Source organism: Geotrypetes seraphini, chromosome 4 (genome assembly GCF_902459505.1).
Source record: "Geotrypetes seraphini chromosome 4, aGeoSer1.1, whole genome shotgun sequence".
Taxonomy (NCBI): Eukaryota; Metazoa; Chordata; class Amphibia; order Gymnophiona; family Dermophiidae; genus Geotrypetes; species Geotrypetes seraphini.
In genome coordinates, this window is record NC_047087.1 from 121,173,404 (window position 1) to 121,199,234 (window position 25,831).

General features: G+C 43.8%; 1 protein-coding gene across 6 annotated transcripts in view; it reads right to left on the bottom strand.

The window, feature by feature from the left end:
• The window catches only part of SPICE1 (spindle and centriole associated protein 1), a 402,804-nt gene that overhangs the window by 67,681 nt on the left and 309,292 nt on the right, over window positions 1-25,831 (bottom strand). For all 6 annotated transcript variants that reach the window (XM_033942420.1, XM_033942422.1, XM_033942421.1 and 3 more), the window contains one exon: window positions 19,302-19,470. In XM_033942420.1, coding sequence (XP_033798311.1) covers window positions 19,302-19,470 — 169 coding nt within the window. The remainder of the gene's footprint in view (window positions 1-19,301; window positions 19,471-25,831) is intronic.

A 25,831-nucleotide genomic window follows, 5' to 3' on the forward strand; every position in this document is an offset into this window, starting at 1 on the left:
CTTATCCAAAGTACCTAGGTCAGACTACCTACCCCTAAAATTCACCATATTCTGGAAAGGGATATCAATAACCAAATCAACCCACTAATTAGCATCTTATTATAGAAACAAAGTAACCCCTGAATCATACTGGGATGAAATAAATAACTCATTGTTATCCCGCCCCATCCCTGATCAAGACATCTGGACCATTGGAAAACAGTCAATCAACAAATCCTAAACAAACTAGCACCGCTCAAATGCAGAAAAAAAAAAAAAAAATCCATAGATCATCAGAGAAATGGTTTGACTCAGTACTTATGTCCCTAAAAATAGTTAATGACAGTCGAGTGCTACTGGAATAAACATCTGTCCCTAGAAAACAAGACTAAGTGGTGCTAGAAAATTCTAGAATTTTTGTTCAAAAAAGTTTTTATTGAGGACAATACAAAAACAACAATAAACAAGCCATTACCAGAGAAACTTGTGTCACTCATTTTTAAATAACTTCTCCATTCATCCCCCCTCAAAAAAAAGCAGCAAACAAGTATAAAACAATCCACCCCCCCTCCTCCCCCCGAGAAAACATTCCCACCAGAACTGGAACCCCATTATATAGAGAAAGCAAAAAAAACAAGCGACAAATTGTTGTGATAGGCAGATAAATTCTAGAATTTAAATCACTATTGATGCAAAAGAAGAAAGAGTACTACTCTAAACAGATCAGCACAGAAGATAATATTAAAACCAACAAACTGTTCTCAATATTATATAGCCTAACCAACACAAACAAGATCACAAATAGCAACAACCCCTCTATTAGCCAACCATTTTAAAACAAAGATTCAATCCACACAAGACCATCTAACCCCACCAATCCAGCTAAACTTACTGCAACAAAACCACCTATAGAAATACCAGCAGACAAATCTTGGAATGACTTTGAAGATATTACATTCAAAGTCACAAAACAGATCCTCCTAAAATACTCCAAAGCATATTGCAGCCTCAACACCTGCCTGCCTTACCCGATCAAAGCATAGGAAAAATAGCTCAATGGCTCTACTATCACCAAAAAACTGGCCTTTTCCTCAAATCAGGAGGAGGAATTATCTTAATTCCCATCCCAAAGAATCCAAAACTAAGCCCCTCTGAGGTGACCAATTATCAACTAGTAGCTTCTATCCCCCATTCATCAAAATGATAGAGGGATATGTCACAGTACAACTGGAATGCTTCTTACATTTCAACATCCTTCACCCTTCACAATCGGGATTCAGGAAAAATCACAGCACTGAGATGGTGGTTGCGGCACTAGTAAAGTACGGCAAAGAACTACTAAGCAAAGGTCACAGCGCAATCATAATCTAATTTGATCTAAGCAGCACATTCGGCCTAGTAGACTTCGATCAAATGTCCGCGATCTTCAGTGAGTTTGGATTTAGTGGCCCAGTTCTCTCCTAGTTAGTTCCAAGGCTTCCTAACCACGCAACACTATATTGCACCTAAGAATGGCAAACTTTCTGATTGCTAGCACCCTCCTAGAGGGGTCCCCTCAAGTATCCTTACTTTCAACATAGGTGTTCAACTTCCTAATGAAATCCTTGGGAGCCAACCTAGATCTCACACAATAAAACATTTCAACTATGCAGATGACATAATGATAATGCTACCTGTAATGAGTTGCATTAGTCAATACCCTCACTACTGTCAAAAAATGTGTCCACATCATAGAAAACTGGACCTCAACTCACTGCCTCAAACTAAATAAGAACGAAACTAAATACTAGGAGACTCAACTGACCCACATTACACTCCAAGGATCACAATTGATTCAGATTAACATAAGAACTACAATCCAGAATTCTGGGAATAGAAATTGATAACTACCAATCCATGAAAAATTTATCTATTTATTTAATTTGTTTTATATCCTGTCTTTCCCAGAGAGCTCAGAACGGGTTACAAGATAACATACATAATAATTGGATAAAAACGGGATACAGAAGACTAAGAGACAGATTCTCTAAGCTCTGACACCACGGTACAAAAATACCATGATAGGAGCAATTTTTGTTTTAAAGGCTTAGCAAAACAGGATGAAAATTTATATCATGCACAACCAATAACAAAACAATGTTTCCTTGTGATGCGAAAGCTAAGATCCATCAGAAAATATTTTGAAACTAAGTCTTTCCGAATTTTAGTGCAATCTCTACTACTATCTTAACTGGACTACTACAATAACACACTAGTTCTTTGCTCTAAAACGTTGCTACCGCTGTATACAAGTTCCCCCATTTACGACTAATTCAAAATTCAGCAGTAAGACTTATATACCAACTATGGAAACTGGAACACCTACAGCCCTACTATTTGAAACTACACTGGCAGCCCATAACCACAAGGATCAAGTTTATATTAGGAATCATTGACTTTAGAATTCTAAGAGGGAATGCCCCTGAGGAGAGTTGCCTGCAGGGTGCCTTCAACAGATATTCCACCAGAAATCTTTTCCACTTAAAATTCACAGCATGCAACAATATAAAGTCTACCAGGCAAATTACCTTATCCATCCAATAACAATTAGTGGCACTAGAAAAAGTTTAAAGAAGAGCGACCAAGATTATAAAGGGGATGGAACTCCACTCGTATGAGCAAAGACTAAAATGGTTAAGGTTTTTCAGCTTGGGAATGAGACAGCTAAGGGGAGATATGATTGAAGTCTACAAAATCCTGAGTGGTGTACAACGGGTACAAGCGGATCGATTTTTTTACTGCGTCAAGATTTACAAAGACTAGGGGACACTCAATGAAGATAGAAACATAGAAAGATGATGGCAGAAAAGGGCTATAGCCCACCAAGTCTGCCCACTCTACTGTCCCACCCCATAAGTCAGAGTGCTGCTCGACCAATGTAGAGATCCCACATGGATGTCCCATTTATTCTTAAAGTCGAGCACGCTAGTGGCCTTGATCACCTGCACCGGTAGTTTGTTCCAGTGATCCACCACCCTTTCTGTAAAGAAATACTTCCTGGTGTCACCACCAAATCTCCCTCCTCTGAGTTTGAGCAGGTGCCCCCTTGTGACTGAAGGTCCCTTAGGAAAGAATATGTCGTTTTCCACCTCGACACGACCTGTGACGTACTTAAATGTCTCAATCATGTCACCCCTCTCCCTGCGCTCCTCTAGAGAGTAGAGCTGCAACTTGCCCAGTCTTTCCTCGTATGAGAGACCCTTGAGTCCGGAGACCATCCTAGTGGCCATTCGCTGGACTGACTCAGCTCGAAGTACATCTTTACGGTAATGTGGCCTCCAGAATTGCACACAGTACTCCAGATGAGGTCTCACCATGGTTCTGTACAGTGGCATTATGACTTCAAGTTTACGGCTGACGAAGCTTCTATTGATACATCCCATCATCCGCCTTGCCTTGGATGAGGCCTTCTCTACTTGTTTGGCAGCCTTCATGTCTGCACTGATGATTACTCCCAAGTCCCGTTCTTCTGAGGTCGTAGCTAGTGTTTCTCCATTCAAGGTGTATATTCTGCATGGATTTCTGCTGCCGAGATGCATCACCTTTGCATTGAAGCCCAGCTGCCATGTTGAGGACCAGTTTTCCAACTTGATCAGATCCTGCGCCATACCATCCGTGAGATCGCTTTCACCTACTATATTACACAGTTTGGTGTCGTCGGCAAACAGCGCTACTTTTCCCTGAAGCCAAGTCCCTTATGAATATGTTAAAAAGGGATGGTCCCAGGACTGAGCCCTGAGTGAGTAATACTTTTTTTCCAATGATGTTTATTAAATTTCAATATAACAAAAGAAACTGACCCTTTTCTCTACAAAAAAAGCACACACAAAGAAACCAAAAAACTTGTGGAAAATTGATGTCCAAGTTGATGGCTTTATTAAGGCAAACAAGTAATCCACACAAATATGACTTTTGAGCCTGGGAGCTTGGAGCACACCGCTGTCGGTTTGAGCGCGACGGTTTTAGGTAGAGATCTTTTGTTTTAATCCACAAGTTCATTATTAGGACCAGTAGGAACTCCTGAAGAAGACAACTGTGTCAAAACACGGACTGTGTAGGGTCCATATGTTTCTAAGGTTCCGGCCCTAGACGTATTTGTGTGGCCTTAATAAAGCCATCAACTTGCACATCGATTCTCTACAAGCTTTTTTGGTTTCCTATAAAATAAGTAAATACAACAATGCAACACTGAAGAAAAATTGTCATGGCCAAAAATCAAAGAGCGTCACAAATATCAACAAGTTAAGTGGCTATCCATCCCATCACCCAACCCTCCTCCCAAGGAGTGGAGAAAAGAACAATAAAAGCTCGTCAGGGGCAACCAAGTAAGACATGGCTGCGGGCATGTGAAGTCAGGGTTTCCAAAAAGGGCTGCCAAATAGTAAGCAACACTTATCCCTGTTTAGTAACCCAGTCAGACAAGAATATGTCCCTGCGCTAAAAACTGCTATCATGGTTCAGTAAAAAGGGAGGGGGGGTATTTGTCTATTTTTGTATGGTTGTTACTGAGGTGACAGTGCATAGAGTCATCTGCTTTGACCTCTTTGAAAAAAAACCCGGAATAGGAATGATAATTAACATTTTCTATGCGTACAGTGTGCTTTGTGGTTTTTTAAAATTTTTTTATTGTTGGTAGATCATCTTGACTTGGTCATTTTAAAAGTAGCTCACAAGCCCAAAAAGTGTGGGCACCCCTGCTCTAGAACATCGCTCCTTAGTTTTATCAAGTGGTGCAGTGAGGGGCCAGCACTTTACATCTTATCACCTCATTCTTTCTTTTTTCTCCTCATGTACAGCACAGTTCTTTATTCTAAGCAGCTCTGGCACTAACAGTACTACGGGTGCCTTATGCTACTTTCACTACTACTTGCAGTCAGGTTCGGCATTTTATCATGGTTTTGGTTTTTTATTTAGTTTTTCACCAGTATTTCACTTTTTTTAACTGCCCGATACCTCTCCCCCATCAGTGTGCATCCAATCCACTGCCAACACTTTTTTGGCGCCTCTTTCAACAGATCAAATATCTTAGCCCCACTGTCACTTGTTCACATTTATTCTGCGTATGAGTTTATCTCATCAGTGCAGAGACCTTTTCGGTAAGTCCATTTTACTCTCCCTTTTTTACTTTCCCGAGTGCTGTGGTTTTATTCTTTGTTTTTAATAGAAGCTCATTTGAACAATAATTTAGATCTTTCCCAGGTTTCACTTTTCATCTACACAGTCAGCTTGTCTTTGAGCTACTATCGGCTTATGTTTTCAAGATACACTGTATTATCAGCTGTTCATTTCACAAACGTTTACTTATGCCCTGTTTAGGTCTATATAGTCTAGGCATACTGTTTGTAACCAGCCATCATTTTAAGTATGTATATGCCCTATTTTAAGGGGGGGGGTTAAGTTCTTTTAGCATGTTATTTCATTAATTCTGAGTTCAGTATTACAATATATTGTTCTTGGTTTTTAGTTTACACATTATTTATTCTTTTCTATGACATGTTCACATCACAATTTTACTCAAAAGTATGAATAGGTATCCATATTTCCATTCAAGTTTCATCATGGTGCTCTGGTTTTGGCTCCAGTATTTGTCACTTCCGTCCACCAGGTCTGGCTATCCATTACCATCTCATATTTTAAAGACTCACTCGTTATAATTAGCGGTGATCCACACGTCTCTTCATAATGGACATGTCCGATTTTAGCATTTGGATCTTAGTACTAAGGGTTTGGTCTTTTCTGGTTTCCTTTCTATAGTCTGCTTTTCGTCTGGAGTCTTTTGAGTTTAAAATTACTTTTTATGACATATTTTTGTGGTTATAATTGTATGACATGTCTAAATCAATCAAATTATCCATTTTTTTATTATTTTTTGTCCCCTCATACAGTGGCAGACCACCCTGGGTGCCAGCCCTAGGGAGGTACACAGCCGGCTGGATCCAGAACCTTCCGAGCTGATCTAAATGGCACCTGCACCTCAGCACGGCTGCCGTACTTATTCTGAAGCAGAGTTGGCAGCTGCACTGAAATGCAGGAAGGTCCCGCGATGATTGCATTTTCCGCCTCTGCCTCCGGAAGAAGTAAGTGATGTCATAAGGGGTGGACCGGCAGTTGCAGTCATTGCGGAACCTTACCGCAACTCCCTGCGTCTGCCAGCCCACCCCCTCCAACGTCACTTACATCTTCCAGAGGCAGAGGCAACAGAAGAAGTCATCATGGGACCTTGCTGGTTTGGAGGGAGAGAGGAGCAAAGAAGGGTGGTGGAGGGAGAAAAATGGGGGTCAGGGTGGTATAGAAGGGAGGTGGAGGGAGAGAAAGGGGGCAGATGCTGATGGAATTGGTGTGCAGGGAAAGGAGAGAGAGACATAAGGGGTAAGGATACTGGATGGAATTGGGTTGGAGGGAAAGAAAGGGGGCAGATGCTGATGGAAGTGGGGGGAAGGGAGAGGAGAGAGTGAAATGCCAGACCATGGGGGTGTGGGAGAGGGAAGGGAAGAAGAGGAGAGAGATGCCAGAGCATTGGAGGAGGGAAGGGAAGAAGATGGATGCCAGAATAATAGGGGTGAAGGGAGAGATGGAAGTGGAATACAAGGAGAGAAGATGCCATATAGAAGGGGCAGAGAGGGTAGATAGTGGATGAAAGGAAGAGAGTGACAAGACTATGAGGAACGCAGAAACCAGAGAAGACAATGTAGAAAAAAATTATATTTATTTAATTTTTTGCTTTAGGGGAGATGCATCACTGTTTTTGTGGTGTTGCATTGTATGCAGAGTCCAGCTTCTTGGTGGTTCAATTTAACCTTTGTCAACGTTTTTCTATTTTATCCCCCGTAAAAACTGCACCGGCCATGGTGATAATTGCTCAGAATTCTATAAGAATCTGAGCTATTACCACCATGGCTAAAAACCACATTACAGTTTTGTAAAAGGGAGAGGGGTTAGTTTGTGATTACACATTCCATACTAGGCGAAGGTGTTTTCTGTGTTCTGTGTGTTTGAAAGACATGGTTTTCAGTTAGGATTGACTGTGTAGGATTGATCTGTACTAATCTGGCTTGTTTAGTTTTACAGTGGGTGTATTGATGTACTGCTCACTGCAGTATGTAAGATGCTGCCTTTTCCTAGGAAAACTCTTGTGTGATTGTTACTAAAAATCATGTTTTTCATACAGTTGGGGAGGGTGTCAAAAAATAATGGGCCTTGGGTGTCACACCACTGCCTTCATAGTTTATATCTAATCCACAAGCCTGCTTTTATGACCTACAGGGTATGTATCCCTCTGATTCATGACAATTTCACTTCTCATGTTATCTTATCCATTCTTTTTATTATACAACTGCCCTTATAAGCATCATTCTTTGACGTGATTGGACCTTGAAAACTAATGGCAACAGTGTTCTCCAAATAAATTTTTTCCAACCATGAAAAACATTTGCTGCATTTAGTGTGCCACAAAAAACATTTGCTCCATTTAGTGTGCCGGAGTTAAAAAAGGTTTGAGAGACGCTGCTCTATACCATATGAAAGAGGGTAAATATCTAATTATTCACTTCTAGAATTAGATATTTCTTTTTTTTTTTATTGATTTTTTCACATATCAACAAGTGTTATAAATTTTCCATACATTTATCTTAACAATACACTTGATATCTCTATAATGTATTTTATATAAACCATATTTTATATTATTTTTCTTATGAATTTATATAACATATATATTGTAATGATTTTATCAATTATTATTTAATTATGAACCCTTTTCCCTCCCTTTATCACGTTAATTTCTCATAAGACTATCATTCATTATGATATATTTTTTATAATGTATAATAAAGAGAATAAATTCTTTACCCCTTCCCTCCCTCCCTTCTTTAAACCATTATCTTATTATGGGAAAAAATTAAAATCAGTCATTGCAAAAATCTGTTAATGGTCCCCAAATCTTCTTGAACCTATCCATATATCCTTTTTGTGTTGCAAATGTACGCTCCATCTTATATATATTAGTTATTTTCCAATGCTCAATATGACTGCCTTTCTTAAGGTTCGACACTTGTTCCATAATTTTTTATTAAATTTAAGAAATATCTAGATCATCTTTTATTCTAGATATTTCTTAAATTTAATAAAAAATTATGGAACAAGTGTCAAACCTTAAGAAAGGCAGTCATATTGAGCATTGGAAAATAACTAATAATAATTAACTAATACAAATAGTACACATTTAGGGCTCCTTTTACTAAGCTGCGATAGCAGTTTTACCACGCTCTTAGCTCGCGCAGAACTGCCACATGTGCTAGAAGCTAACGCCAGCATTGAGCTGGTGTTAGTTCTAACCGTGTAGCGTGGCAATTCTGCACGCGCTAAAAACGCTATTGCATCTTAGTAAAAGGAGCCCTTAATTTTCCCCACCACCAAATTTCCCCGTCCCGCCCCACCCGGCTACTTTTTCATGCCACCCGGATGGAAACATTTTCTGGTGAGAACACTGTAGTCATAAGGTGCAGCATACATGAGTGCCATCCAGTGAAAAAGAATAACTTTCAGACACATCCATGTGGGATCCCTACGTGGGTCGAGCAGCACTCAGACTTAATGGGGTGGGTCAGTAGAGTGGGCAGACTTGATGGGCTGTAGCCCTTTTCTGCCGTCACCTTTCTATGTTTCTATGTTTCTAAAAGAATAACCCTTTGACGAAAACCTTTAAGACCTCTAGGTACAAGACATTGAAGATCAAAAAGCCAAAACAGACTATAACTATTACATTGCCTGCCAAAATGTGCGCACCAGGGTGCAGTCCCAAAACATATGTGACAGGGTGGCATTGGGGCAACTACACTTCTGGCAAGAGCCCACAGAACGAGTGTTGCTCTAAATGCACGCCACGGCGCTATGTATAACCTACAAAGAAATTTATAACCCACTTCAAAGTAGGAAATGTCAGACAAAAGACCATGAAGCAATTTTAGAAAGCATTGGATATGATGACCTTGTAGCCTAAGCTTCAATTCAGTGTTCCAAGCCTGGGCCACCTTAGCATAATCTAAGGAAAGAGAAAAGTCCAACAGGGAATGATGAAAATATTTAATTGGAACCATCAGCTGGGCTTATAACCAATAAACATCAGACATAGTTTCATAAGCTGTAGCCTGCAGCACTGAGAAAGGCAAATAATTCACATAGTACCCGAGTTGGAGGTAAGAAAATACATCCAATGAACTCCAGCCATATGCAGTGCGCAACTGGGAAAGTGTTGGTAGAGTGCTGTCATCAATAAGGATCTGATACAAATAGGATATGGTTCCCCTCCTGTTTGCCACAAAACCGGCAGCTGTCATCCCTGGTAGAAAGGAACCATTTCCACAAATGGGCAAGAGAGGTGTAATCTGGAAATCTAATTTCAACTGAGCACACACTTGGCAACAGGTGGATTTCAAGGGAGCGAGAAAAAAATAATATGAGTTCCCCAGGACAGCAGCCACAACTCAAGAGGTAACAGAAATGATAGCTGAAATGACAGCTGAAATGATAGCTGAAATGATAACTGGAATTCTACCGAGGTCCAAGAGAAGTATGAAGTAGAAAGAAACCAGTCGTTGATATGTCTCATGACAAGCCTCCAAAAATCTCCTCAAAGACAACAACCCCAATCTATCGGCAAAGCCACCAGATGCATGGGTGGTCGCCTAACCAAAGAAATCCCCGTAGCTCCACCTTTATAGAAAAGGTCAGGGGCAGCATTTGGTAAACATAGAGCCTTGAGGAAGTATCATCATATTATAAAGAGCAATGCGCCCCATCAAGGAAACAGGGACATGCCGCCAATTCAACAAGCATAATTTAGTCTTATCCAACAAAGATTGTGGAGTTGGGTGATATCCTGCAGGATTGTAATCCCCAAATATACAACTTTCCCAGGTGCCCAGGTTAAGGGGAAGGGGCCATTTCATTGCGCTGGCAAAGTTAGTTAGAACAGTAGGGCTATTGATTTCTGATAGTTCAACAAGAAACCAGAATGAAAACCATACTCGGCCAGAGTAATACTTTTAAAACCATTAAGAGAAAATATTTTTTCACTCAGAATAGTTAAGCTCTGGAACGCATTGCCAGAGGATGTGGTAAGAACAGTTAATGTAGCTGGTTTAAAAAAAGGTTTGGACAAATTCCTAGAGGAAAAGTCCATAGTCTGCTGTTGAGACAGACGTGGGACAGTAGCATGGAATGCTGCTACTATTTGGGTTTTTATCAGGTACTTGGTGACTTGGATTGGCCTCCGTGAAGACGGGATACTGGGCTACATGGACCATTGGTTTGACCCAGTAAAGCTATAGCACAGTTACTTACCGTAACACGTGTTATCCAGGGACAGCAGGCAGCTATTCTCAACATATGGGTGATGTCATCCCGGATGCGGACAGCTTCGCAAGCAGACTTACTTGAGGAACTTTTAGAAAGTTCATGACTGCAGCACTGTGCATGCGCAAGTGCCTTCCTACCTGACGCAGGGCGCACGTCTCCTCAGTTCAGATAGCTAGCAGAGAAGCCAACCAGGGGAGGTGGGTGGTTGTGAGAATAGCTGCCTGCTGTCCCTGGAAAACACCTGTTACGGTAAGTAACTGTGTTTTATCCCAGGACAAGCAGGCAGCCTATTCTCAACAAATGGGTGACCTCCAAGCTAATTAGAATAGAATAGCGAGAGTGTTGGCAATTCAGGAGAATAAATTTTGTAATACTGCCTGGCCGAAATGGCCATCCCGTCTGGAAAAAGCATCCAGACAATAATGAAAGGTGAAAGTATGAAACGAGGACCAAGTGGCAGCTTTACAGATTTCCTCAATAGGAGTAGATCTAAGAAAAGCTACTGATGCCACCATGGCTCTGACTTTATGGGCTGTGACTCGACTCTGTAGATGCAGTCCAGCCTGAGCATAGCAGAAATAGATGCAGGCAGCTAACCAGTTGGAGATGGTGCGCTTGGAAATAGGATGTCCCAACTTATTTGGGATCAAAGGAGACAAAAAGTTGAGGTGCAGATCTGTGTGGCTTAGTTCTTTGCAAGTAGAAAGCCAAAGCACGCTTACAGTCCAAAATATGAAGAATTGTTTCTCCAGGATGAGAATGAGGCTTTGGAAAAAACACTGGAAGTACAATGGATTGATTGCGATGAAATTCTGAAACCACTTTAGGTAAGAATTTTGGATGAGTACGGAGAACCACCTTGTCATGATGGAATACTGTGAAAGGTGGGTCTGCAACTAAAGCTTGTAGCTCACTGACCCTGCGAACAGATGTGAGAGCAATGAGAAAAACCACTGTCCAAGTGAGATATTTGAGATGAGCTGAAGCCATTGGTTCAAAAGGAGGCTTCATCAATTGAACAAGAACAACATTGAGATCCCAAACCACTGGAGGAGAATTGAGAGGTGGTTTGACATTGAAAAGACCTTTCATAAATCTGGAAACCACAGGATCAGCAGAAAGGGGTTTCCCTTTGATAGGCTGATGAAAAGCAGCAATTACACTGAGATGGACTCGAATGGATGTGGATTTGAGGCCTGATTGAGACAAATGGAACAGGTAATTCAAAACTGAAAACAAGGAGGTAGATTGAGGCTACTTGTCATGAATGGTGCACCAAGCAGAAAATCTAGTCCATTTCTGATTGTAGCATTGTCTAGTGGTAGGCATCCTAGAAGCCTCTAAAATGTCCTGTACAGATTGAGAAAACTGTACAGTGGCAGTTAAGTTGAGAGGTACTAAGCAGTCAGGTGTAGAGACTGCAGGTTGGGATGAAGTAGAGATCCCTGACTCTGTGTAAGCACAGAGGGAAAAACTGGTAGAAGGAGTGGCTCCCTGCTGCTGAGTTGAAGTAGGGAGTTGAAGAAGGGAGTACCAAGGTTGCCTGGGCTACCGGGGATCTATCATGGTGGCATGGTCTTATGGCTTCTCTTAGGCACTTTATAGATTTCTGTGCTTAATCTTATACTCTAATACACACCATGGCACTTTTTCTTTCCGGCCTTTTTTTGGCACATTTTTTCCTCTTATGTCTCTTGTCGATGTTTCAAGCCTATCTATATAGCATGATCACACTTAGCTCACTTGTTTTATCTTGCGATCGAGTATAGACACTGTGACCGGGCCTGTCCCTGAGTAGGTGGGAAACCGGGCTCAGACCACAGGTAGATTTATTAATGCGCCTTTTATATGGCTGGATGAACAAAAACCCGGAGGACGGATTTCTTAGGAACTGGAACCAGGTTTATTAAAGTTTTCAAAAAAAACATGTTGGAACATATAGCATGTTCTTCATATTTTCCTCCACCAAGCATAACAGGGCTTCAGTCCTTGTGCCCTGCCTGGAGCTTCCCGGTTCATAACATAAAGCAGGTTAACATCCCAAACCTCCCAACAGAAACAAAGCAAAAGGTTTGGCTTTCAAATTCTCCCACACCAAAAATGTGTCCAGGGTTAATGACCGTAGCCAAGCCCAACCTGGGCTAACTCTCAGGTGCTTCTTATCCCTCCAAGTCCTCCAGAGGTAAGGCAACTAAACAGTTCTATCAATAACTTTTCAATTGGGCAGAAGTGCCCTGAGCCTGCTTCAAACACTGCTAGTGTCCAGGGCTTCAATTAGCCTAGATTGGCTTATTGAGGAAAGGACAAGACCTCTCATATCTCATACTCCCCTAAGTCCATGTCTTCCCCCGGCTCACTCTCCCCAGGAAGGCTGTTCATTTCCCAGTCCATGGATCCATAACCCTGGCTGGTTCTCCACCCTGTGTCCTCGGGCTGCTTCTCCCAACCCCCGTCTTGCCTGGGTGTTAGCTCCTGGCCAACCGGTCCTTTCCACCGCCCTTTTCTTGGTGCACCCTCCCGGGGTTTGTATGGCCAGGCAAGGTCGCGTCCAGGGCCTTCACTCTCCCATCTGCTGGGTTGTCTCCTGGATAGCACACGGGGCTGGGGAACAGGAACTCCTTCGAAGCTGCACTCCCTGCTGGTGGCTGGCTGATTGTGATTAGCCCCACCTGAGCTCCCCAACTGATTTCCCCTTGTTGGTATTTGAGGCTTTCTGACCTGCAGACCTCGAGTGTTAACCCCACCCCCTCCTGAGCTGGGTTTAAGTTTCAGAGAAGGAGGAAAGGAGTAATAGGGGGAAGACTTCGGTTCCAGTACCCTCCCCCTCTGGCTCTTAGGCTGGGTTATGACCGGGTTTTTCTCTTCCCTTCCTGGCTGTGCCGGCTCCATGCCAGGTTTTCTCGGGCCCAGGGCAGGGTGCATGCTGGGTTTCGTAGTTCTTTTGGCTGGGACAGGGGCTTCCCTGTCACAACATTAATATGAATGCTCCAGATTGGCATCACAGTCACTTCTTATCTTTCCCTCTTTTTATCTTTCTCTTTATCATTACCTATTCCTTTCAGGACCCCTGAGGAAGGCGTGTTCGCCGAAACACGGACTGTGTAGGGTCCGGTTGGATTTTTATCACTGTTTTTTATCATTGTACTTTTTAAATTGAATTTTCATGTTTTTATATGTCAGTGTATAATAAATTATCTCCAGAACATCTGTATCCACAGTTTTTTGTTTTCATCGGTGGTCTGTTTGAGTTTGACAAGTGTCTTGAGTATGAGAGGGAATGGAGGGAACACATAGAGAAACTGATTCGTCCATTCCAGTAGAAAAGCATCTGCCTCCAGTCGGTGAGGGGAATATATCCTAGAGCAGAACTGAGGCAGTTTGTTGTTGTGGGGAGATGCAAAGAGATCTATCTGAGGAGTTCCCCACTGAGAAAAAATGTGATGAAGAGGCGAAGAACTGAGTGTCCATTCGTGAGGTTGTAGAAGACGACTCAATTTGTCTGCCAGACAGTTTTTCTCTCCTTGAATGTAGACAGCATTCAGGAAGGTTTTGTGAAGGATTGCCCAATTCCAAACATTCAGAGCTTCCTGGCAAAGAGGGAGAGATCCTGTTCCTCCCTGCTTGTTGACATAGTACATGTTGACTTGGTTGTCTGTCTGAATGAGGACTACCTGGTTGTGAAGAAGATGCTGAAAAGCTTTGAGAGCACTGAAAATCACTCTGAGTTCCAACAGATTGATGTGACACTGACGATCCGTGCTGGACCAATGGCCTTGAGTACGGAGACCATCGAGATGAGCCCCCCAAGGTCGAAGAATCTGTCGTGAGGACCTTCTGATGAGAGGGCATTTGAAACAGTAAACCTCTGGAGAGATTGGAAGAGAGCATCCACTAGTGGAGAGACTGTCTCAACGAAGAAGTCACTCTGATGTGTTGAGAGAGTGGGTTGAAAGTCTGAGCCAACTGAGATGCCAGGGTCCATTGAGGGATTCTGAGGTGAAGTCTGGCAAAAGGAATCATGTGAACTGTAGAGGCCATATGACCTAGGAGAACCATCATGTGTCTCGCTGATAGTGTAGTGAGGGATGACACTTTGTGACAAAGGTGAATGAGAGCATCCCGACGCTGTTGAGGAAGGAATGCTCTTTGTACAGTGTCCAAGACAGCTCCGATGAACTGTAGAGTTTGAGACAGCTGTAGCTGGGACTTGGGAAAATTGATTTCGAACCCCAAACTTTGAGGAATCAAATAGTCTGTTGGGTCGCTACAATAACCTCTTGAGATATTGAATCTTTGATGAGCCAGTCATTCAGGTACGGGAACACCTATAGACCAAAGTTCTGCAGAGCTGCTGCTACTACAACTAGGCACTTGGTGAAGACCCTTGGAGATGATGCCAGGCCGAAGGGTAGCACTCTGTATTGGAAATAAAGATTTCCCACCCGAAATCTGAGGAACTGAGAGGCTGGATGAATGGGAATGTGAGTGTAAGCTTCTTTGAGATCTAGAGAACTTAACCAATCATTCCAATCTAGAAGGGGATATAAGGATGCCAGAGACAACATGCAGAATTTTTCTTTGACTAAAAAAATTTGTTGAGTTCTCTGAGATCCAAGATAGGGCGCAGATCGTCCGTCTTCTTTGGAACTAGGAAGTAACGGGAATAAAATCCCCTGCTCTGCTGTTCCAAGGGAACTTCCTTGATGGCACTGAGATGAAGCAGAGCTTGAGCTTCCTGAAGAAGAAGGGTGGTCTGTGATAAATTGGAAGGATACTCTCTTGGAGAAAGATCTGGTAGAATCTGGAAGAAACGAAGAGCATATTCTTCCTTGAGGATAGACAGCACCCAGAGGTCTCCTGGATCAAGAGTCTGATGGCTGAGGAAATCTGCTTGAACGTTGTCCACTCCAGCCACATGCGCTGTCATCAGCGCCAGGACAGGATGTTCCACCCAAAGGAAAAGAATGCGGGCTTCTCAAGCCAAGGGAGAGCTCTTGTTCCTCCCTTGCAAATAACAAATGCCACTGCTGTCACATTGTCAGAGAAGATTCAGACAGCCTATCCTCCAGAGACCTCTGCAAGTCTTTCAGGCCCAGACGAATGGTCCTGAGCTCCAGCCAGTTGATGGATCACTGCCTCAGCGATGGAATCCAACAGCTCTGAAGAGGACAATGAGCACAGTGAGCTCCCCCCCCTCGAAAGCTGGCAGTCATGGGCACTGCAATCCAGGAGGCAACATATAACATAACGCTCTGGCAGAGCAACTGAGGGCAAAGCCACCAGGTCATGCTTGCTCTGGTCTCCGAAGTCCATGGCAGATACATCTCTAAGGAATCTCAGCGGGGCACCCAGCGAGAGAGCAAGACTTGCCAAAGAGGATGCATGTGCGCCCTTGCCCAAGGGACCACATCCAGTGTGGCCACCCTGGTGCCAACCGCTGCAACAGATCCAAAAGCTACACACACAGCTTCTGTCCTCGAGGCTCGGGCAAGTAAACACGACCCACTGCTGTGTCAAACAGAATGCCAAGGAATTCCAGCAAGTGTGGGGGAATCAGATTGCACTTCTTGAAGTTGACAATCCAGCCCAAGTCGTCCAGCACCTGGAGTACCTTTTTCATCATAGAGCACCCCTCTTCCAACGAGGCTGCTCTCATCAACCAGTCATCCAGATAAGGGTGAACTTGTAACTCCATCTGCTTCAGATGAGCCACCACTACCACAAGCACTCTGGTGAAAGTCTGGGGTGCAGTTGCCACTCCAAATGGCAGGACTGAAAACTGAGAATGCTGATCCAGCACATGAAACTGCAGTGATCTGGAAAAATGGGAATGTGCAGAAAGTAAACAGAGTAACTGCCTAAGCCCGACAGGTCGCTTGGCATCTGCTCTATTGTTTGAATTGCCAAGCAAGCGTGGAATGGGAGCCTGGACTTTGTGTGCTTTTTTTTTCCACCTCCCGGCAGAAGAAGGCACAAACCAGTCCGACAGAGGCTAGGCCACTTTCAGCCTGTAACCTGAAGAAATGATGTCCAGGACCTACTGGTCTGCTGTAATGTGCATCCAGGCCGGCAAAAACTCCGAGAGCTGACCCCCTAGCTGCAGGGGGTCCTCAGTTCCCTGGTGTCATTGCGTCTTTTGGGCAGGTTGGGAATTACAGGCTGGGGAAGGCTGAGAATAAGTGCTGGGGTATCTAATCATACCTTTAAATTTGAACCCAATTTCAGTTTCCTGTGGTCTTGAACCCATGACCTTTAGAAGATGGAAGCAGTGCCTTTAACCACTGAGCCACAGGTGGAACTCTGCGAAGAGGAAGTACTCCGTTGGGAACCACGAAAAGTAGGATGCCCAGAATCCTCGGAGCAGGCTCTACTATCCAACAGGGTCTTCAGGCAACGGTCCATTACTGAATTCATGAGGTCATCCAGCACTTAGCCAACCAGCAACTGCCCCTGAAAAGGCAGCCAGACTAGAGTTGCCTTGGAGGTGGTATCACCAGCCCAGCGCTGAACCCAAAGCATTCAGCGGGTTAAATTGAATACACTGAAACCTTTGCCAGCACTTGCATAAGATCATACACACCATCCGCCCTGTAGCCCATCCCAGAAGCTGAGGAGGAGGCACTACCGCCACTGTCTCTAGCGCACGCAGCCAAGCCAGAAAAGCATGCCCCCCAAAGGGCATTGGCACAGCAGCTTTAACTCTGAAATGAACAGGTTCAAAAACATTCCTGAGAACCACATCTATCTGGCTATCCTGCATTTGCTATAAGACGACTTCATCGCCACTAGGCAGGGAGATGCACCAGGTCACCTCAGGGAATCTACCTTGGGTTGCTTCAACAGCTGCTGACATTCCTGCACCAAAGGATACAAGCGGGCCATAGCTCTAGCAGAGGTCCTTCCGGAGAGTCAAACTGCTTCGCAACCATGAAACTCATATCTGGATGCCACATAAAAGTCGCAGACTGGAAGTGCCCGCTGCAAAACCAGGGAGAAGTGGCAAAAGCAGAAGGGGCAGGCTTGGCATCTAAGCACAATTACTGGGACTCCGCAATCAGAACAGGCAGTGCCACAAAGTCAAACAAGTGTACAGGAGTCGAAGCAGCTCCAGGATCCGGAGCCCAAGGGATCCGCGGATCCAGCATTCAAACCCAGATCCCCTAATCCGGGCAGCGCAGCACTCTCACAAAGTATCAGCGAGGTCCTGATCTGCCGCTGTAGCCCCCTGAACTGGCTGTAATGAAGCAAAAGCCATAGCTAGTAAAAACGCTGATATCTCCAAGGAGACAACTTTGGCAGAGACTGCGCAGGGGGAACAAATCATCCAGCAGTCGGATCCCTGGAATGAAACTCAGGCCACAGAGATCTCCTGACTCTGAGAAGGTATCTGGACCCTGGGGCATAGTCACCCTTAGATGACTTAGACTTGCGATTCACAGGCTGCGGAGTATCTGTCTCGCGGCTGGCTGCTGCCACCACAAAACTGAGCCCCGAAATCAAAGGCGGCCACCCCAACAGGCTAACCAAATGTCTTATCGCTTGCTTCTTCAAAGGAGAGGCCGATCCAGCAGTTACCACCCCCAACGAGCAACATAGCGCAAAATTGCTCTAAAGGTGGCAAATTTGCACTAATTTGGTATGAATCCACACTAGGAGACGCTAAGGACTCAATTCCACCAGTTTTCCTAGCAAAAATCTGAATTTTAAAGAAATAGGGAGAAGTTGAAAAAAGATCGCTGGAAATCCAAGATGGCTGCCAGACCCAAATTTACACCAAAAACACACTAAAAATGGCACTTTCCGAAATTAAAAAAATTACAAAAATAGTATTTTTCAGGTGGGGGAACACAGAGGAACACTAGAAACCCCTCAAAACCCCTTGAAATTAAGTTTTAAAAATCAAAGATGGAGCCTGTCAGTCCCTCTTATTCATAACACTGGACACAGAAGCTGCTGCTGCTGCATTCTAGCCCCTGTGAAGAGCCAGAGTCAGAATTCACTGTCACACTGCTGGAAAAGCTGTCTCCAAGCTGATCTTCGGGATGCCGGTCAGACTCCACTGTCTGACTATGCCTCAACCTTTGCGGACCACCGATTGTGTACGAAGATGGGCAGAGGCACGAAAATGCAGCCTGCACACTGCGGAACACCGCTGAGCCCCCTAAGCATGCTGGACAGTCTGTGCTCGACCCCACCTCGCTTAACAGGGAGTGAGACTAGGTCAGGGACAGCCCTGAGCTCCAACGAAGACTAGTAGACTGGCTAACAGGTACCCCAAAGGGATTGGCCTTTCAGCTACAGACCAAAGTCTGTGAATTCTCAAGCAGGCAGTGCTCCAAATGATTTCCAATGCAAAAGAAATATGAAAGGGGACGAAACTACGTTGAACTAAAAAGAATAAAGTGGGAAGAGCAGAACACATGAGCTACAGCCATGCATGCAGAATAGAAGACTGCTGGGAGGAGTTAAGTTAGCCTACGAAGTACTCTACAGGCAGAGTGAAAAAGCTGGTATAGATTTCTTCTGCAGTCCATATGGGTAAAGGGAAATAACCCTATGGTTTACTCTAGAATGTCTCACCTAGTGCACTGGAAAGAGAATTTAAGATTTCATAATCCCCTCCAAACAAAACAAATTCTCAAAATACAAAACACTGCGCTTCTTGAATGTAAACCGCCTAGAAGTCGCAAGATTGTGGCAGTATAGAAAAATAAAGTTATTATTATTATTATCAGTCTTGTCCAACAAAGAGTTGAAGGCTGAGCAAAGAAAACAAGAATCAAACCCTCATGTTCCATTTAGTAAAAATTGTACTTTACTGAAAACAAGTGTGTGTGTCAAAAACTATAACACATCTTAAACAACTTCTCAGTAGCACCAGCTATCTCCCTTCTTACTCCTCTCTCTCTCCAAGCCCAGCTACTTACCAGACCATGCTGGCTGTAATGGAATGGGTGATATTGGAGGAGAAGGTGTGGTGGTCTGTTTCTGCTGTTCTATCATTTGCAGTAGCTTAATGCGAGCTTCAGCACTCTGGCGATTAAGTTCAGCAATTCGCTCCTCCAGCCGAGCTTGAACTGTAGGAGGAGAAGTAATCTTTTGAAAAACATAAACAGATAGGGCTGTTAGATTGTACTGTCTTAAGCAGAGAAAAATCTTTGAATATAATCTTTCACAAAATGCTTTACAATAAAAAATATATATTCAGCAAAATATTAGTAAGAAACCATAAAAAAAATCATCATCTTTGAAGAAAATAGTTGTTTTAATACCCCAAGATGAGGAAGGCACAGCAGAAAATTCCACATTAACACTTTGATATCACAGCACTAATATACATTTATTAAATCATACCTTTCTTGGATGATCAAATAAGGGGCATTTCTGAAAAGTCCAAATTGCTGATAACAACAAAAGTCCAAATTTGCTGATAACATCCAAACAAAATGTTCATCTGACAACCATTTTCAAACAGAAAAAATATCTGGTTTTCCTGTTTGAAAATGGGCTATAAGGGCCTGATTCCGGTAACAGTGCCAGCCGCAGTAGGCACCAGTAAATCGGACACCTGCCATGAGTCAATCACTGGTAGGCGCCACATCCAGAATTGGGTCTATTTTTTTGTACAGACACCTTAAATTTAGGCCAGCATTTTACAGACCTACATTTAAGGCGTCTTACTCATATCTACAGAAGCACATGGGCATGCCTACAGACACCTAAGGCCACTTCCAGCATAGGCCTCTGTAGGCATGCATAGGCGCTTCCTTAGGTGTGAGTCAGACACCTACATTGTAGGCGTCGTTTGCCACATTGTTTCTTTTTTTGGGTTTTTTTTAAAATGTAAGTTCTGATTGTTCCATTAGATGGCGGTAGGACTACTGCTGCCTACAACTGGGACGCCATTTTAAGAATCAGCCATTTTTGAAAGTGGAATGACCAACATTTGGACGCCAAGAAAGCAGGCACAAAAACATGTATCTAGCATTATTTTGAAAGAAATTACCATACAGACATCCCTGCAAAGCAAAGGTGCAGTAGACTTTAAAAATTGGCAGCTAGATACACTTAAGACACAAAACACTGGTAAAGGCTCAAACCAATAATATAATTATATATAAGGGGCACAGATCTCAGAGACCTTTTAAAGGCATGGAGGGGCATAATAAAAAAAAACATGGGCTGGGTTTGGCCCATGTGCCTAAGGCCCCACCCACAAGAGGGGCCTAAGCCTACTGGGCCAATTCCGGTTGGCTCAGGCGCCTCAGGCCCCACCTGTGGGCGGGGTTTGAGCCGCCTGGGACAATCAGGCCCTAAGGCCAGCCATTCTAGGGATGGCTGTCCTGCCGGACGGACGGGCTTGCCACCCGTCTGTCTGGCCAACTTCTACAGGTACGGGGAGGGGGATTGGGGGTGGGGGTCGATCATGGGAGGGGGGGGTGCATCAAGGGCAGGAGGGCCTGGGATCCCTCCTGCCCATATCTTAGTAGGGGTGGGGGGTTCTCCTGGCCAGGAAGGCTTAGGCTCCCTCCTGGCCCGATCGTAATCGGCGGGAGGGTCGCGGCTCGCCAGGGCAGGAGGGCTTGGGCTCCCTCTTGCCCCGATCGTTGTGAAGGGGGGTCGCAGCTCGCCGAGGTAGGAGAGGCTTGGGCTCCCTTTTGCTCCGATCGTTGTGGGGGTGTCGCGGCTCGCCAGGTATAGAAGGCTTGGGTTCCCTCTTGCCCCGATCTTGTTGGGGGGGGGGTGTGTGTGTGTGATGCATCGCGGCAAGAGAGATTGGCTATCTCCCCTACCGCAATGTGATCATCCCTCTAACCGAACTGCCACAAACCGCGGCAGGAGAGATTGGGTATCTCTCCTGCCGCGGGTCACAGCAGTTCAGGTACAGGGATGATCGCATTGCGGCAGGGGAGATGAACTATCTCTCCTGCTACAATGGCTGCGGTGGGGGGGGGGGGGGGGTAGGTTGTCGACCCGCTGAGCTGATCGCGCCAACCGCCATCAGCTCAACGGGCCCTTTATCGGCACTTATACCTGTTTTGACTTGGTCTAAGTCAAAACGTATAAGTGCCGACTAGGCAACCTGTCAAAAGGTTTGGTTATACCAGCTGTACAACTAGGTGTAGGTCGACACACCTCCCGCCCTTTCCTCTCTAAAAACACCTCTTTTTGCTCTATGCGTTTAGAGGCAGGGGAAAGGCCTAAGCTGATTTTAGATACATCTAAAACCAGCTTTGGTTATGGGTACTTGGACGATCAGGCTTTTTGATCGTCCAAGTACCCATTTAGGCCATTTTTTAGACTTTTTTTTAAATTATGAGCCCCATAGTGATGATGGTATCAGGCTAAAAAAACAGGTCAAGCTTTAATCATTGGTCTGACTCCGAATATTTGAATAAGTTAATTCAATAGATACTTAAAGTATAAATTCAATAGCATTCTACTAAACTTTAAGTTAGATATGAAAAACAAAAATGACAGTGCTCAATTTTTTAATGCACATCTTTAAGGAACACCACATTTGCAGATCAGCACACGATATTAAATGCCCTCTGAGATCTGTATCCCTTATGTATAATTATATTATTGGTTTGAGCCTTTACCAGTGTTTTGTGTCTCACTTGTGTTTACACTGGTTGTTGCATCTTTGCTACATTGTTGCAAACAGCCAGATACACTTCCCATCATAACTCCTTTATGATGTATTGTGACCAGTCCAAAAACAAGAAGAAACCCTACTGTACCTATATTTAGGCACACTAGGTATTTGGCTGGTTCTGGAGGACTCGCAATTTCTATCACAAATGAAATAGGTAGGTAGTACCAATGTTCCCTCTAAGCTGAGCGCATGAGCGATCACTCACTATTTTCAGTGGCGTCGCTCATACGTTTTCTCGTGTCGCTCAATCGAGGGCGGGTGGAGGTGAGAGGAAGTGGCGGCGGCGCAGGTCTGCCCTGCTCGCCTTAGTGTATTTTAAGTGGAAAGATGCAGCGGCGGCTCCTCTCAAGATCCCCGACTGCATCGGACTTCTGACGCAGGTGGGGATTCGTGAGGAGCCGCTACCACGTCTTCAGTGGCGTACAAAGGGGGGGGGGGTAGGTCCGCCCCGGGTGCAGCCTTAGGGGGGGTGCACAGCCGGCCAGGTCCGGATCTGGCCGGCTGTGCACCCCCCCCCCCCTAAGGCTGCAGTCGGAGAGGAAGTTCGGGCCAGCCAATTGCTGCCTGGCTGGGCGGAACTTCCTCTCCGACGACAGAATTGACGTCGGGGGAATGCTGGTCGGCCCGACGGTGGGAAGCAGAGAGAGCTTGGGGCAGCTGCGGCGGTGGCTTTGGGGCCTGTTTCCCCCGATGGAGGCAGCAGTGGCTTTGTGGAGGGTAGGGAGAAAGAAAGAAAGGGGGCAGGCAGGGACATAGAAGGGAAACAAAAAAAAAAAAGAAAGAAAGGGCAGAGAGAGAGGAAAAAAAAGTTAGGGGAGGGAATGAGGTCTGGAGGAGAGGAAGCATACAGGCTGAAAGAAGGGAAGAAAGATTGGATGCACAGTCAGAAGATGAAAGTGCAACCATGAAATCACCAGACAAGGTAGGAAAAATGATTTTATTTTCAATTTAGTGATCAAAATGTGTATAAATTTATATATGCTGTCTATATTTTGCACTATGGCCCCCCTTTTACATTTAGCGCAGGGAGCCTATGAGCATCGAAGCAGCGCTGGGCATTTAGCGCAGTTTCCTGCGCTAAAAACTGCTATTGTGGTTTAATAAAAAGGAAGGGGGGGGTATATTTGTCTATTTTTGTATGGTTGTTACTGAGGTGACAATGCATAGAGTCATCTGCCTTGACCTCTTTGAAAAAACCCAGAATAGGAATGATAATTAACATTTTCTCATCGTATAGTGTGCTTTGTGTTTTTAAATTTTATTGTTGGTAGATCATTTTGACTTGGTCATTTTAAAGTAGCTCGCAAGCCCAAAAAGTTTGGGCACTCCTGAGCTAGAGCGTTGAAGCTGTGTATTTCTATTTTATCCCCCCTTTTACAAAACTGTGGAGTGTTTTTTAGCGCCAGCCGTGGTGGTAGCAGCTCTGATGCTCAGAATTCTATGAGCGTCAGAGCTGTTACCACCGTGGCTAAAATTCACACTACAGTTTTGTAAAAGGGGGAGGAGTTAGTTTGTGAAGACATATTCCATACTAGGCGAAGGTGTTTTCTGTGTTCTGTGTGTTCGAAAGACATGGTTTTCTGTTAGGATTGACGGTGTAGGATTGATCTGTGCTGGTCTGGCTTGTACACCCAATACAATGGGTGTATTGATGTACTGCTCACTGCAATATGTAAGATGCTGCCTTTTCATAGGTACTCATGTGTGACGTGTGGCTTGTTACTAAAAATCATGTTTTTCGTACAGATGGGGGGGTGCCAAAAAATGATGGGCCCCGGGTGTTACATATGCTAGGTACGCCACTGTATATAAAGATACCAGAAAGCAGGCGAAGCAAAAACTTTAAGTAAATTGTTATTCTTCTAAGTTTTGAGTATTTAACCCTCCCACAATCTCACGGGCACTCGTTTCAAGTTTATTGAGATTTTGATTTAAACGCAATAACAAATATTTTCAATGCGTATAACAAAAATAAATTTGGGGAAATAAATAAAACCATTTGAACAATAAACATACAAACATATCCATAGATGATTAAAAATACATAAGGAGTACAAGGATAAACTACATTTGTTTAAAAATGCATCCTCCACGCCTGCTCATAAATTTGTGGAGTATGTAACTTGTCGCTCATGCATATGTTTTTTTGCACACACCTCATCAATCCTTAGAGGGAACATTGGTAGGGACCTGCTTTTACTGCTGGGGGGGGGGCTTCAAGAGGGATCAAGCTTATGGGAGGGGCCTTAGGTGCCTGGGCCAATTAAGGCCTTAGGCATCTCTCTTGTGCACCAGGATGGGGGAAGGCACCACCATTTTGAAGAGGCAGGCCTGCTGATGGAAGGGAGAGAAATTCACACAATACTGAAAACCCAATAAGGGAACTCACAAATAATAATCTAAATTACTAGTCTCTAATGAAATAATTGAGATAAATTGGCATTAAATTAATATATAATAATTTTTTGTGTAATAGGTGTACCATCAGTGTAATCATAAAAGCTAACGGTACACTGGCACAAGTACCAGAGTTTCAGGCTTAAATATGTTTTAAACAGGCAATTTTCCACGCCCTGCTACACACCAAGGGAGAGAGCATCCCTCCTGCCGGTCTTCGAAAAAAGATACAAGTGGAGGTTGAAGGGGGGACAGCCCACTAGACCACCAGGCTTGTGTGGTAGGGAGCTGTTGAGGGGGGAGCTTGCTGCTGGTGGGAACCAAGCACAGAGGTCGGCCCACTAGACCACCAAGCTTAAACAGACAGAGCAAACTTATCTTCAAGTAGCATTTCTTAGACACTCTTTCATAAATTTCTTTTATTTTTTCCAAAACTGCCCGACAGAAAGCACTTCTGTTTCGCCTTGTCCCAGGCTACATCAGGGGAAATAGTGTCTATAGCCATTTTGAGGTGTGTCAGCCAAGCTGGTTTACTACATGAACATGTTCGGACATTCAGATGTGGCGATAAGAGACACAATTTCCCCTGATGTAGCCTGGGACAAGGCGAAACAGAAGTGCTTTTTGTCGGGAAGAAGCAGTTTTGGAAAAAATAAAAGAACTGTATGAAAAAGCATCTAAGAAATGCTATTTGAAGATAAGTTTGCTCTGTCTGTTTATATCACGTTTTATTAGACCTCTTTATATGAATTTATCATCACTTTTTGCTCAGAACTATTGCCAATGTTATGATATTTTGGCAGATTTAACCTCTCATTCTACAGAAGGACAGAAAAAGATTTTGAAATCGATATAAAAGAATTAAACAAAAAATGAAAAATTGATATATATGTATGGAGTTTTTTTCAGACCAGTAATGATACGGATAGCTTAGGGTACAGTATAGTCCCGGCTGTCCATGTATGAGGTCTGTTTTCTCCATTTTTTGTACATATTTTGATTTCTGTCCGTTTTATTTTCAATGAGAGAGTTTGAATGAAGTTATTTTGTTGACTTCATTGTACTACATTTGCACAGTACAATTGGAAGCTGCTAGAAAGCACAGAAAAAAACCATGGTGACCCATTTTCATAATTGGGCAGTAAAATCCATGATTTTAAAGATGGTTTAGCACTATCATTAAATGTACAATGACTTTAGAGAAATGGCTTCTTAATGACAAATCTCCCAATTCTGTCTTTTTGAAAAATGCAATTTAGACATTTTTGGCAATAGATGTTTTTCTGGCCATTTTAAAATTCCCATCTGCTTTGAAAATGAGCACCAAAATGGATAACCACCACAATAAATTAAATAATCCTCCTTTCCATCCCAATCACCTTCCCCTAAATTGCACAAAAG